The 15,145-nt window shown below is 35.5% G+C and overlaps 1 protein-coding gene across 10 annotated transcripts in view; it reads right to left on the bottom strand.

The window, feature by feature from the left end:
* The window catches only part of PPHLN1 (periphilin 1), a 145,514-nt gene that overhangs the window by 36,154 nt on the left and 94,215 nt on the right, over nt 1-15,145 (bottom strand). For all 10 annotated transcript variants that reach the window (XM_043563426.1, XM_043563420.1, XM_043563424.1 and 7 more), the window contains one exon: nt 11,162-11,302. In XM_043563426.1, coding sequence (XP_043419361.1) covers nt 11,162-11,302 — 141 coding nt within the window. The remainder of the gene's footprint in view (nt 1-11,161; nt 11,303-15,145) is intronic.

The raw sequence follows: 15,145 nt of genomic DNA, 5'->3' as shown, positions 1-15,145 counted from the left end.
GTATATAGAATACTTTGAAAAACTGACTATGTGTTGGCCTACAATGTAAGTCTCAACAAATTTCACAGGACTCAAATCCTAAACAGTATGTTTTCTACTACAGGGGTTTTGAATTAGAAAAAAAAAAAAATTTTTTTAACTATGAAATCCCCTATGTTTGAAAACTTCAAAATATTCTATGTAGCTCTAAGATGAAATCTCCCCCCCACCAAATATTCTAAACTGAATGACAATAAAAATAACATCAACATTTAGAAGATTCAACTAAAGCCCTATAGAGTAGGAACTTATGGGTTAAAAGAAAAGCTACAAATCAATCAGTACCTAGCTCGAGTTTTTTTCAAAAAAGTAGAAGGAAAGAAAATAATAAAGGCAGAATTCAATGAAATATAAAATACAAAATAAGAAAGAAATTAATAAAGCCAAAAGTTGGTTCTTTGGAAAAGACGACCAGTAAGACTGCTAACTTTAGGTAATACTGATCATGGGAGATATGGTAGCCAACTCCCAAGAAAGCCCACAGTGATTCCCATCTCCTGGTATTTTCATCTTCGTGTAATACCTTCCCCTATTGAGTGTTGGCTGGGCTTAGTAACAACTTCTAACGAATAGATCAAGGTAGAAGTACCAGGCAGTATGTGATTTGAAGAATAGACAAAAAAAGGCAGCAAAGCATCATTCCTTTTCTCTGACTCTTGGGTCTCTAGTGCTAGGAAGGTAACATCTTGTAGAGGTCCACATGGTGAGGAACTGAAACTCGTACCAACAGCCACATGAGTGAGCTTGGAAGTAAATCTTCCAACTCCAGTCACGTCTTCAGAGACTACTACAGTCTTCTTATAGCCCTCATTATCAGCTGGACAGCAACTTGAGAGATCCTGAGCCAGGATCCCAACAGGCTTTGTTTATTTATTGTATCTGAGAACTTGAGAAAGTGATTCTAAGATTCCTACAGAAGTTCACAGCTCCAAGTACAGGTACTCTTGAAAAAGAACAGGGTAGGATGACTTGTTTTACTGGATAAAAAGACTTATTATAAAGCTATGATAACAAAGACAGTGTGATATTACTGCAAAGATCAAGAGACCAATGACATAGAGTCCAGAAAGATTCACATATATATGGACACTTGATTACACAGGTGACAATGCAGAACAGTAAGGATTGGTCTTGTAAAAATGAACTGAGAGTATCAACTGACTTTAACTTGTGCTGGTATCAGTAAATAAATGTATAAAAATGACAAGCTTATTTTAGTATACAATACCTGAGTTAAACAACAGTTAAGAGAAGACAGATGTTATAGGAGGGATCATCTTTTAAAAATGAAAAATGACAGGTGAAGGAAAACTATGAGAGCAATTTGTTTCAGAAATGGGGAGGGAGAGCAGGGAATTCTAAAGAGAGGGAAATATTAACCTTTTTATGGCAATTCCTATATCTAGAAAAACAGATTAGAACCAGTGAAATAAAAAAAAAACCAAGCCAAATAGTGGAGCCCCTGGGTGGCTCAGTCGCGTAAGTGTCCAACTCTTGATTTTGGCTCAGGTCATGATCACACTGTCCCTGGGTTTGAGCCCTGCATCTGTCAGCACAGAGCCTGCTTGGGATTCTCTCTCTGTCCCCATATCCCCTGCTCAGAATAAACTAAATAAATAAATAAATAAATAGGAAAAAGAAAAAAAGAAAAAGACATAAGGTCTAAGAGCCCAAATCCCAGCAATGATGAAAAAACAGTCTCTAATCTTAGAGTTAAACTTATATAGATTTGCTGTAAATTATTCCTAAGAAATAATTTGAAAGTAGTCAATATTCCAAAGCTACAGAGAAACAGGCAATGTACTTCTTAACACTACCATAACCATTGTACAGTGATTTTCAATATACAAGGGGCTTCAACATACAGTGCTGTTGGTTCTGTGGGAGAACATGTAATTAATCCCATTTAACAAATAAGGAAGAGGGCTCTGAGAAGTTAAAACACAAAGTGGAAACATCCAGTACTTACTATGCTATAATACTTACAAACGTCCTTAATAAGTACTCAGAGACTAAATAAAATTGTCAACTTACAAAAGAGGAAGTGAAAGCAAGACTAAAAAGTCTAGACTACATTAAAAATAAGAAAATTTGGAACCACTAGAGAAAAATCCTTACCTAATACTTGTTGATAGTGGAGGAGGAGGAGAAGTGAGAGAATGAAGCTTGTGCTCACACTTATGTCATGGGGAACACCTATATTGGAACTACTTTATAACTGGGTACTTTTTAAGTGATGACATTCCCAGGGACAAGGACCAAGATGGCCTCATCTCTTTTGATACTTGTAACACACTAAATATGGTTCTTACAAAGCTTGGTATCTGTACTGCCCAAATTTAATATTTTTTATGAAAATAATATCTTAACAGAGTTAACAATCTTCATATTTACAGGTTTATATCAGGTATAAAATAATGAAATTACTTTTTTTTTAATGTTTATTCATTTTTGAGAGACAGTGAAAGCCAGAACATGAAGGGGGGAGGGGTGGAGAGAGAAAGAGACACAGAATCCGAAGCAGGCTCCAGGCTCTGAGCTGTCAGCACAGAGCCCAACACAGGGCTTGAACTCACGGACCGCGAGATCATGACCTGAGCCAAAGTCAGACGCTCAACCAACTGAGCCACCCAGTTGCCCCACTAACTTACTTTTAAATGTAAAAGCTGATATGCTTGGTTTTAACATTTCAACTATGATACAAATCACCTTAAGAGGTAACTTTTAGATGAAACTCTTAAAATACTTATAAAAATAAACACTTATACTTTAGCAAAAAGTTTCTGTAGTAAGAGTATGACCATATTTTGACAAGTAATTTTCAAAAACCTTGAAATTTGGCCAAAATAAAGGATTTATCTTTAATGTATTTGAGACTAAGAAATTTTTCAAGGGTAAATCTTATGTGAGTGTATTTTACTAAATCTATATATGTAAAGTCTGAACAAGTGGTTGGTAATAATGGATTGTTAAATACAGTAGGGTAGACTTGATGTCTAGACAAGATAGTGGTGAGAGCTGCACTTTTAAGAAGTTCGTTACTTGCTCTGATAAAAAGGGAAAACAAAGAATGTTTCTATTATGTAAGGTTAGCATGAAATGCTTAGATCATGCATATACAACAATAGAGCTGCCACTGCTTTGAAAACAATTTCATTTTAATCCACTATGTGTTAAAAGCGGATTTTTACCATGTCCCTAACTCTAGTTAACATTTCAGGAAGATGGCACATTTGATTAATCTTCTACCCATTTTACTTTAAAAACTAAAACCAAAATATCCTTTATATACTGAGAGAGAAGGAACAAGAGCTAGTGATAGTGCTGAGAATCACCAGGCTGTATAGACAGTGACTGAAACTAGACACTGTAAAAAAAAAAAAAAAAAAAAAAAAGGAGCCACAGATTGAACACTGATTAAATGTGACATCTTATTTACTGAAGAAAACATTTTCTGCACAATTCATTAGCTCAATAAACAGTAATTACTAACTGATGCATAGCAATGGTGTATCTGGGTTAAAAAAAACATTTTAATATAAGAGGCTAAAAAAACCAAAAATACCTAAAAATTTTACACTTAATCTGAAATTAGCTACATATAACAGTGAATACAGAAGCAGTAATACTTAACTTTGAGTTTTTAATGATTTAGATTAAGAAGGGACCTAAGGTTATCTAGTATAACTTCTTTATTTTGAGGAAGAAGTGAAGAAAAGCTAGTAGTAAGCAGTCCATACGGTCACAAAAAAAGGTTAACACATAGAATTCAAATTAAAGTAAAAATTATGTATTAAGTAGATTGATCTAGATTTACAGTAAAACCTTATTAACCTATAAGCCTAATGACCTAGAGGGGAAACAAAATGATTTCTGAATTAGTTCGATCTTTTTTAACTAAATGGAGTAAGGAAATGACATCTACAATTAAACTATAAATTATCAGATATATAATCTACCCATCTTTCAACAGAGATACTTATTTCAAGGTAGAAATATCAGCATTTTCATAAAACAACATCAGGATAGTGTTAGGATAGATAGCTTTCCGAAACAAAGAGGTTTTAAAAATGAATTTGCCTTCATGGCACTTAAAAATTTTTTTTAGTTATTATTCACCAAATAAGACAAAAGAAGAAACAGACTTTTCCCCCTACAAATTATAATTTTCTGTGATTTAAGAAATACCATAAATGATGCATTTAAAGAATACTTTTAAGCACATCACTACAACTATATTGGTTTAGATTCTATAAATTGCATCTACAAATAATTTTTTTAAGTTTACTTATTTATTTTGAGAGAGAAAGCACATGAGTGGGAGGAGCAGAGAGGGAAAGAGAATCCCAAGCAAGCTCTACTAATACATTTTTTTTGTAATTTGTTTAATCTTTATTTTTGAGACAGAAAGAGAGAGAGAGAGAGAGAGAGAGAGAGAGAGAGAGAGCGAGAGCGCACGCGAGCGAGCAGGGGACGAACAAAGAGAGAGGGAGACACAGAATCCAAAGCAGGCTCCAGGCTCTGAGCTGTCGGCACAGAGCCCAACGTGGGGCTCGAACTCACGAACCGTGAGATCATGACCTGAGTTGAAGCTGGACACTTAATCGACTGAACCACCCAGGCGTCCCTCTACTAATAAGATTTTTAAGACAGGTTGACAATGATTGGTATAAGCAAGAAATGAAGCTCTCTGTAATCTCATGTATTCCAGTCATTCTTGGCCTGCTGTGAGAATCATGAGAAGTGTTTTGAAACATACAGATTTCATAACACAGGGACTCAGGAATTTATTAACAGACACTGTGGTGATCTCTTATGCAGACATTAAAACCTACACAGCACTTCACAAGACACAAACCCAAGCATTTGATACCCATCACTAAACTAACTCCTCTCCAAAACTGCTCATTTTAAATGTAATACTCGTATATTTTAAAAATACATACACACTTTATTTTTTTTTTTAAACGTTTATTTATTTTTGAGACAGAGAGAGACAGAGCATGAACGGGGGAGGGTCACAGAGAGAAGGAGACACAGAATCTGAAACAGGCTCCAGGCTCTGAGCTGTCAGCACAGAGCCCAACGCGGGGCTCGAACTCACAGACCGTAAGATCATGACCTGAGCCGAAGTCGGACGCTTAACCGACCAAGCCACCTAGGCGCCCCTACATACACACTTTAAAAAAGGTAGAGAAATCAGAGGAACTGTACTTTAAAACATGGTTCACAAGTGATTATAAATATCAACTAATAGGGGACTAGTTATAAACACTGATACAGAATGGATATACTAAACAGGGTGCATGGTAAACTACCACTTGTACTTAAAGGAATAATATGGACACAAGTACAAATTTTTATTTCTACTCATCAGGATCAACTATGATCCAGATATATGTGTGTATACACATACACAGTATGTGTGCATACATGGTATGCACACACAAATACTACATATAAACTGCGTATACACATACCTATGTATGTTACATAGTGTCATCTATATGCTGGGGAAAGAAACTGGGTAGCTAAGAATTATGAAGAAGGAAACTTCTTTCTCACTGCATAATCTCTTGTATTCTTTGAAATTTATGCTTGTATATGTTACTACTTGAAGTATAGCCTTGATGGGCTGAAGGGTATTTACCATAAATCAAATCAAATTACATGATTTTGAGCTTTTAGTTCCTAACTAAATCCTTATTACTATCAGTGTATCAACTGTTCTGAAAAAGAAAAACTTTCATAAATATTTGTCACAGGTGATATTTACACTGTTTTAACTGTCAAAATTCATCCAACTGAATATTTAGGATCTATACATTTTATTGCATGTTAATTATACCTCAATTAAAAAATACATAAAACTTTAGTTTATATAAAATTAAGGTGGTTATAGTTCTCAACTTTTTAGCACATTAGAAAACTATAGAAGAACTTAAGAAAAAATAATCACCTCCTTCTAATTCCTTGTTACTCCAAATATGGTCCACAGACTAGAACAATCAGCATCACCAAGCAGCACGTTAGAAATTCCAATCTCAAGCCCGATCCCAGATTCACAGTCAGAAAATGTGCTTTAACAAGATCCCCAAATGATTTCTGTGCATGTTAAAGCTTGAGAAACTCTGATAACCTAATTACCAAAATATTTATGGTAGAAATCCAAGAAGCTCTACTTTTAAGGAGCCCCCCAGATGTACAACAAAGGTAGAGAGTCACAATATAAGTACTGTGTTTGAGGGTTAAGAGATGGAAAGTTCTTTCTTCAAGACTGTTAGTTTGCATAGCAAAAAGTCCTAATAAACAGCAGTTACTCACTACCTTTAGTAGTTGTTTAATTAGCAAACTGCTTTTCTGCTACTTATGTCTGTCTGTAGGAGGATTTTAGCCACTGTGACATTCATAGTTGTATGATCTACTAGGCAGAACATGCATATGCATATTATATATACACACATTATGTTATATATACTACATACATGTATATGTTATACACACATATTTATATAGATCCACTCAGATTATCTGATTCCATCTGAAGAAAGAAGATAGCAGACTCTAATCCAGATCTTGCCACTAGGGAATTACAAAGAGATTTTTAAATATAATTATTTATTTTGCCAGACCTCCAAAAAACAGAGGATCTGATCTCACGGATAGGCTATGTCTAAGCACAATTTTAACAAATCATGAGGGACAAATCTTCAACATGAAAAGGTTCCAAACAGTTAAAGTAAATATTACCTTATCCCCGGGGGTACAATAGAGGGAAGAAGGGCTATGTAATAATACAGATTTCAATTTGTGAGGTTTGTTCAAAGTGCCAATTTTTTAAAAGATTCCTCACTGATAAAATAGCAAGTATGGGATGCACTTAATTTCAAATCAAATAAGTCAGTAATAGGTATGTGAGGACTTGTGAGATATGACAGTTAAGGGGTTAATGACCAATACCTGAGTCAGGTTATGAATCACCCATACTTTTGTAGGTTGTCTATCTAGGAATTACTTATAATGACAGGAGAAATTTTGAAATCTCTCTAAGCTGAGAAGCTAGGAACCTCAAAAAATACTCTGGTAAGTCAATGTAAAAGTGGCCCAAATTGGGTAAGAATGGGTAAATCTAGGGAAATGAGGGTAAAAAGAAAAAAAAAAAATACCATAGGATCCAAAACATAAGGAGGCTTAATGTGCTGTGGCAACAGAATGAATCATCTCCATTAAAGGATACTGAAGTACAAGGGGGATGATTCAAATGATCTCTATCTAGCAACACAATATTCAGAGATGCAACCTGATGTCTTCTGGCTCAAGGATTTTAGACTGTGGTTCTCTGTGCATATTTGACTATTAATGTGGGGAGCTTTATCAAAAGCACCAACATTTCCAACCCTATTAAAATTCTTAAATGTCCAGGATGAGATGGCAATAATGTGGCAAAGAACATGAATATGCTCCCTCACTGAAATGATTCACATACAATCTACCTCCATATATATATATGCCCTTAAACATCAAATAGCCACTTTGTAGGCACTTCGAATTAAACCAAATTTTGGCCTAGAGATTAAGTTTATTTTATATTGCAATACAGCCACAAGTTAATGATTTCCTTGGGGTTGAAGCACTGAAGAATCTAATACAGAAACGCTAAAAAAAAGTGTTTGTGGTAATTTATCTTTACAAGATATCTAAACATACTGCACTTGATATAACAGACAGAAAAAGCAGCTTGGGCATTATACCAATATTTACATTTCTATATTATTCCAAACCTGAATTGTTGTCCTCATCTATGTGGGCTTTTTTGGATTATTATTTATTTTGTAAAATCATGAAATATTTCAAGCATGTGGAAAAATATAAAGAATAACTACTGGACAGCTGTGTAACTACTAGCTGGCTTTCTCAAGGCTTTGCATTATTCCTATTCATTTGGCGTTTAATCCTTAAAACTAAACTGTGCAGAAGTTGAAAATGAAGAAAACAAGGGGGAAAAATCCCCTTAAAACTACTTTTTCTTTAAAAAAAATTTTTTTTAACGTTTATTTATTATTGAGAGACAGAGAGAGACAGAGCATGAGCATGGGAGGGGCAGAGAGAGGAGGAGACACAGAATACAAAGTAGGCTCTAGGCACACAGCCCGAAGCGGGGCTCGAACTCACAAACTGCGAGATCACGACCAGAGTCGAAGTTAGACGCTTAAACGACTGAGCCACCCAGGTGCCCCTTAAAACTACTTTTTCATTTTTAAAAATCACTATAACTTTTAGACACAAATTTATAAAATAGTTATATATGATTATTTACTAGCTTTCTGACATTTTTGGAGTTTTTAAGGTTTGATTTTCTTGCCAATATATGTAAACCAAAGTGCTCTATTAAGAACAGAGTTTAGTAACATTATTAAGTATAATAATTTATTTTTAACATATAAAATTATTTATACTTAACATTATTAATTTTTCTGTTTTATAATACTTCTAATAACTATCTTTACTTCTCTAGTCATATCAGAATACAGTAATGTTCTTTTAGATTTTTTAGGTCATCTGTTTTGCTATTAAAATCTCAATATTCTTTAAGTGTGTACTGTTAAACTAGGCTGTTTATCTGACTGGTAGCTAATCTTTTCAAGATCAAATAAATCAACTATGAATAATAAGAGACGAGAAATATTAATAAATGACAACCCCAAATCCTCCTACCCTGCTACTTCAAATTCTTCTACCAATTATATTTTTAAGAGAAACTCTCCTTTAAATAACTGCTGTTTAACTACTAGGAATTTATCCAAAGGATACAGGAGTGCTGATTCATAAGGGCACTCATACCCCAATGTTTATAGCAGCACTATCAACAACAGCCAAATTATGGAAAGAGCCTAAAATGTCCATCAGCTGATGAATGGATAAAGAAGATGTGGTTTATGTACACAATGGGATACTACTTGGCAATAAGAATGAAATCGTGCCATTTGCAGCAATGTGGATGGAACTGGAAGGTATTATGCTGAGTGAAATAAGTCAGAGAAAGACAGATATCATATGTGTCCACTCATATGTGGAACTTGAGAAACTTAACAGAAGGCCATGGGAAAAGGGAAGGGGTAAAAATAGTTACAAACAGACAGAGAGGGAGGCAAACCATAAGAGACTCTTAAATACAGAGAACAAACTGGGGGTGGATGGGGACGTGGGGGAGAGGGGAAAATGGGTGATGGGCATTGAGGAGGGCACTTGTTGGGATGAGCACTGGGTGTCGTATGTAAGCGATAAACCATGGGAATCTACCCCAAAAACCAAGAGCACGCTCTATACACTGTATGTTAGCCAATTTGACAATAAATTATATTAAAATAAATAAACAAACAAACAAACATTAAAAGAATAACTGCTGTTTAGGTGGAAAAGAAAAATAGTATAAATCATTCATTCAATAAACACTTATCAAGCACTTATTACAAAGTGCTGGGCCTAGGCATCGTATTAGGTGATCAGGTTAAGATGCAGTCTGACTTAAAGTGACTCAGGGGCTATTCAAGGAAGGGTCACTTCTAGGTTTATGACTCTATCCACCATCCAGAGAACAAATATTTCTTTTGAGCCCACTACATGCCAATCATTGTATTAGGTAATGGAGATAAGGGATAGTCACTGCTCTCATGAAGCTTCCATTTAGGAGGGAGACAAACAAATAAAAACATATGTCAAGTAGTAAAAAAATAACCCAAAAACTACAAAGAAAACTAAGAGTAAAAGGACAAAAGGACAGTAATTCTACATAGGATAATGATATTTATATCCATGTTGAAGATACATCTGATGAGCAAACCTTTTATGCTCTCAATTAACTGGTATCTTGTAAGGCACCACTTTCATATCACCAAATTAAACACGATTTTTCTCAGTCTCCATTTTCCTTCTATTCTTCCAAGCATCTGACACTGACACCAAGCATGCTGACCACCTCCAGTTTAAAACTCTACTGGCTTACATGAAACATCCTGTATTTATTAGATTTTTATCCTTTGCCATTGGGGTAGCATCAATATGAGCTGTACAATCACAACCAGGATTTACTTAAGATGTTCTCCTATCCAACCAAGGCAAACAGATTTTAACTGATGTGAAAGTGGAAAGTACCCTGAGAAAAGATTTAACTTTATTCTTAATTCCCAATAGGTTTCAGAAAACTATATAACAATATGACATTTACTCAAAGCACTGGAGAGTAACATCAAAAACACTTGTACACACTGAGTAATGTAGAGAATTGTGAAATCACTATATTATATACCTGAAACTAATATATAGCACTATATGTTAATTACACTGGGGAAAAAAATACTTATACAACATGTTACATGTTATAAAACCCCTTCAAATTTTATTTACTTCATTTAATCCTCTAAAGTTATAATACACCATGAGGCAGGTAATATTTCCATGTGAAAACATTTTAAATTTTGCTATGTATAATGAGCACATGTGAAGAGGACTGAAGAGAAAATAGTTTTAGATCTTAATAGGTAAGACAAAGCCTCTAAACTTATTCCAATCCATAATTATATTTCACACTATATTAAGATACAGCTAGAAGGTTCTGACCTATAATTCCCTAAGCAATCTATTTAATCTATTAAAAACAAGATTCTAACTTTTCAGAATGATATCATTAAATCTATATACTTATCCTTTACTTTTTCTTTACTATTTGAAAAATGCTTAGAGTGTAATGAAAAACATAAACATCTGTAATGCCAATATTCTTAAAACAACATCTGCTAACATTTTGGTATATTTAACATTTCTTTCAGCCCATTCCTGTTAATTTTAATAGTTTAATTGCTTCATACTACCACGAATACTGATATTCCTTAAAAAAGAAGTTTGCTTTTTACTTAAAAAATAAAAAAGTAAACAAGAATAGGGGACCAAACTGATCAGTATTACTGTGAAATCAAATTAAGCAATTTTGATATTTTTTTAATTTCAGAATCACAAGTGAAAAAAACCTAAATGACATATTTATTCAATAAATATTTACTATAATTACCATGTGCAAAATGACAGGAACAAAGGATTATATACTTAAAGAAGACTGAATTCTCACCTGTTCAATCTCTTTGGTTTTTGATGCTATTGCTTTAGAGCGACTGGTTAGCTGACTGTCTTCAAATAATTCCATGCCATCTGTTGCATTTGACTCAGGTTCTTCTGGCTGGTCAATAAACAGTGGTGCTGTGGATCCTGCCTTTGAAAAAAATTAGAAAACCTTAATTGCATACAGCATTTCACATGACTGTTCATAAGCCTTAACTGGCACATTATACCAAGAGAAAGTGCTACATTCAACCAGTTTTAAGAAGACACTTTCAATTTCACTCTGCATAATATGTGAGGAGGACCAAAGAGGAAATGATTGCTACTTTTTAAATTTTAGAGAATACAAAGATTCTAGGCTTATTCCATTCCAAAATTATTTTTCACATTACATTAAAATACAGCTAGAAAGTTTTGTCCTATAGCTTACTCCTTAAGCAATCTATTTAAGAAACAGTGAAGAGAAAGTCTAATTGGAAGTGAGAGGTATGTGCACACATAAACATATTAAAAAAGAACATGGAAAAGGGTTCTACTTTCAGAAGTTAAAAATACCTTGCTCCTGTAGCAAAAAAAAAAAAAAAAAAAAAAAAATTATCGAAATCACTGAAAAGAAAATCCCCCAAATAATAATCACTATTTTATAGCAACAATTCATTAAATACACAATCCCACAAAAAGTCCATAGCTGACTACTGTACTTTCCAAAAAACACTTTTGTGACAAAGAAAAAACTGAAAAAAAAGGGGAAAACAATTATTTAACTACATTTGTTTATTCAAAAATTTACTGTGCGACACGTAAAGCAGCATTATCTACAATAGCCAATTACAAGTAGCCCAAATGTCCATCAAGAGATGAATGGGTAAAGAAGAGGTGGGGTATGTATACAATGGAATATTACTCAGCCATAAAAAAGAGTGCAATCTTGCCATTTGCAACTACATGGATGGAGCTAGAGAGTATTATGCTAAGTGAAATAAGTCAGAGAAAGACAAATAGACAAATACCATGTGATTTCACTCATATGTGGAATTTGAAAAACAAAAATGTGCAAAGGGGAAGAAAAAAAAGAGACACCAAGAAACAGACTCTTAACTATACAGAACAAACTGATCGTTACCAGAGAGAAGGTAGGTAGGGGACTAGGTTAAACAGGTGATGGGGATTAAGGAGAGCACTTGTGATGAGTACTGGCCATTATATGGAAGTCTTGAGTCACTATATTGTACACCTGAAACTAATATTACACTGTATGTTAACCAACTGGAATTTTAACAAGAACTTAAAAAAAAATGTTACTGTGTGACAGAGAAAGGAATATGGCAGCACAGTAGGAAGACCCTATGCTAGCCACAAATTCAGCTAGATAATTATAATCCTAAATACTCCAGAAATCAACCTTAAGATTGGCAGAACAAACTCCACAACTAAAGGTAGAGGAGAGGCCATAATGAAGGAAGTAGGAAGGGCAGAGAGATGGCTTAGGAGAGAAAAGAAGGATGGTGGCTGCTGTGGTAGTGAGGAAGCTATGGTTGCAGAGAAGGGTGACAGACTAACACACAGGGGAGTGCCTGGGAGAAATTAATCCCATAGCAATTGGCTTGGAAAATGAGAGGGGATGAATTTTTTGAGTTTTGTAACCAGGCTAAAGCCTGGAGTTCTAAAGGTCAGCGAGCTTGACCTTGGGGAAAGCCGTGAGGCATTGGGACTGCTTTTAGAGAGAAGGCAGGGGAAACAGTCCTCAAACATACAGAGGGTAAACAGTGATCTGAAGAGCACCTGGGGCACATAGTGGGTAGGTTATTCCCTCATCTTGGAGTGTGTCCCAGAGAGGCAGCATTCATGAAGAAAACACTCCAGGAAAAAAGGGACAGGCAACCACCTTTTCTCTCCCCAGTCCCTCAGTATAAGCATAGAACCACCTATGAGATCCAGCGCAATGACAATACTGCCTACTTAATTTGCTTACACCAAGGCCTGTTCCTGCACCCCACTGTACTCTGGTAGAACTGCCTTTCCTAGTCACACTTACCTCAGTTCCAGCATGGCAGGCGCCCTTGCCAGAAGACCAGCCCAAACCCCTGCCCACATCCTGTCTCCTGATCCGGGAGTTTTGCAGAGCCTTAGTTCCAGTGCTGGTGGCAACAGGTCTCACATCTAGTTAAAACATGCTACATTCACACCAGGGACTAAACACTACCCACAACAGGCAAAGAGAGTCTCTGCAGATGACTGTCCTAAAGGATAAAAAGGCCAGGAAAAAACAGCAGAGCACATATGAAGCAAACGCTGGAGACATACTGGAAGAGCCAGACCAGGAGCACAGTGGACACTACACACCAGGGCACTCACTACAAGACCTCTTCTTCACAAGACCATTACCTTCAAGAACAGGAAACATAATAGCAAATTTCCTAACACAGAGAAACAGGTATAGAAACTTAGACAAAATGAGAAGACAGAGGAATCTGTCCCAAATAAAACAAGAGGACAAGGCCATAGCTGGAGAGCTAAGCAAAAAAGAAGCAACATGTCTGATGGACTATTTAAAGCAATGATCATAAGGTTACTCACTGGACTTGAGAAAAGAGTGGAAGACATGGTGAGACCTTTAAAAGAGAAATAAAAAAGAAACAATCAGAGATGAAAGGTGCAATAAGCAAGATAGGATATATGCTTGATGCAATGAATAGCAGACTGGAAGAATCAGAGGAATGAATTAATGAGCTAGAAGACAGAGTAATGGAAAGTTAGCAAGATGAACAAAAGACAGAAAGAAGAATTAGGCAAAACGAGAACAGACTTAGGGAACTCAGTGACTCCATCAAAGTAAAAACATTCACATTAGAAGAATTCCAAAGAAGAGAAAAAGAGAGGTAGAAATTTTATTTGAAGAGATAATAGCTAGAGACTTTCTTAATCTGGAAAAGGAATAGATATTTAGATCCAGGAGGCACAAACAACCCCCAACAAAATCAACAAAAGCAGATCCACACCAAGACATATTACAATAAAAATCGCAAAATGTACCAAAAAGAAAAAATTTTTAAAGCAGCAATACAAAAGAAGATGGTTACACACAATGGAAACCCCATAAGCCTACCAGCGGATTTTTCAGCAGAAACTTTCCAAGCCAGAAGGGAGGGGTACCATACATACAAAGTGTTGAGTGGGAAAAATCTAGAGCCAAGAATACTCTATCCAGCAAGACTATCATTCAAAATAGGAGGAGATAGGGGCGCCTGGGTGGCGCAGTCAGTTAAGTGTCCGACTTCAGCCAGGTCACGATCTCGCGGTCCGTGAGTTCGAGCCCCGCGTCGGGCTCTGGGCCGATGGCTCAGAGCCTGGAGCCTGTTTCCGATTCTGTGTCTCCCTCTCTCTCTGCCCCTCCCCCGTTCATGCTCTGTCTCTCTCTGTCCCAAAAATAAATAAACGTTGAAAAAAAATTCAAAATAGGAGGAGATAAAGAGTTTCCTGGACAAAAAGTGAAAAAGTTCATGACCACTAAATCAGTCCCGCATGAAATATTAAAGGGCCTCTGAGTGGAAAGGAAGACCAAAAGTGACACTATGAAGGAAGGAAACACAAAAGCAGTAAAAATGACTATTTTTGTAAATATCAGTCAAGGAACTCACAAAATAAAAGGATGTAAAATAGGACAACATATCCAAATGTGAGGAAGAGTGAAGAATGAGTTCAAACTTAATTGCTGAGTTAACACAGACTGCTATATGCAGAATATGTTATAAACAAACCTAATGATAACCACAAATCAAAAAGTACTAATATATATGCAAAGAATAAAGAAAAATGCAAATATATCACTAAAGAAAACAAGCAAACCATGAGAAAGACAAGACAGGATCAGAGAAAATCTTCAGAAACAACCACAAAAGAGGTAATAAAATAGCAACACGTATAAATCAATAATTACTTTGAACATAAATGGAATGTAAATCAAAAGACACAGAGTAACAGAATGGCTAAGAAA

The sequence above is a fragment of the Prionailurus bengalensis genome, chromosome B4, assembly GCF_016509475.1.
Source record: "Prionailurus bengalensis isolate Pbe53 chromosome B4, Fcat_Pben_1.1_paternal_pri, whole genome shotgun sequence".
NCBI classification, from domain to species: Eukaryota; Metazoa; Chordata; class Mammalia; order Carnivora; family Felidae; genus Prionailurus; species Prionailurus bengalensis.
The sequence above is the reverse complement of the archived record's forward strand: the minus strand, read 5'-3'. Positions and strand labels throughout refer to the sequence as shown.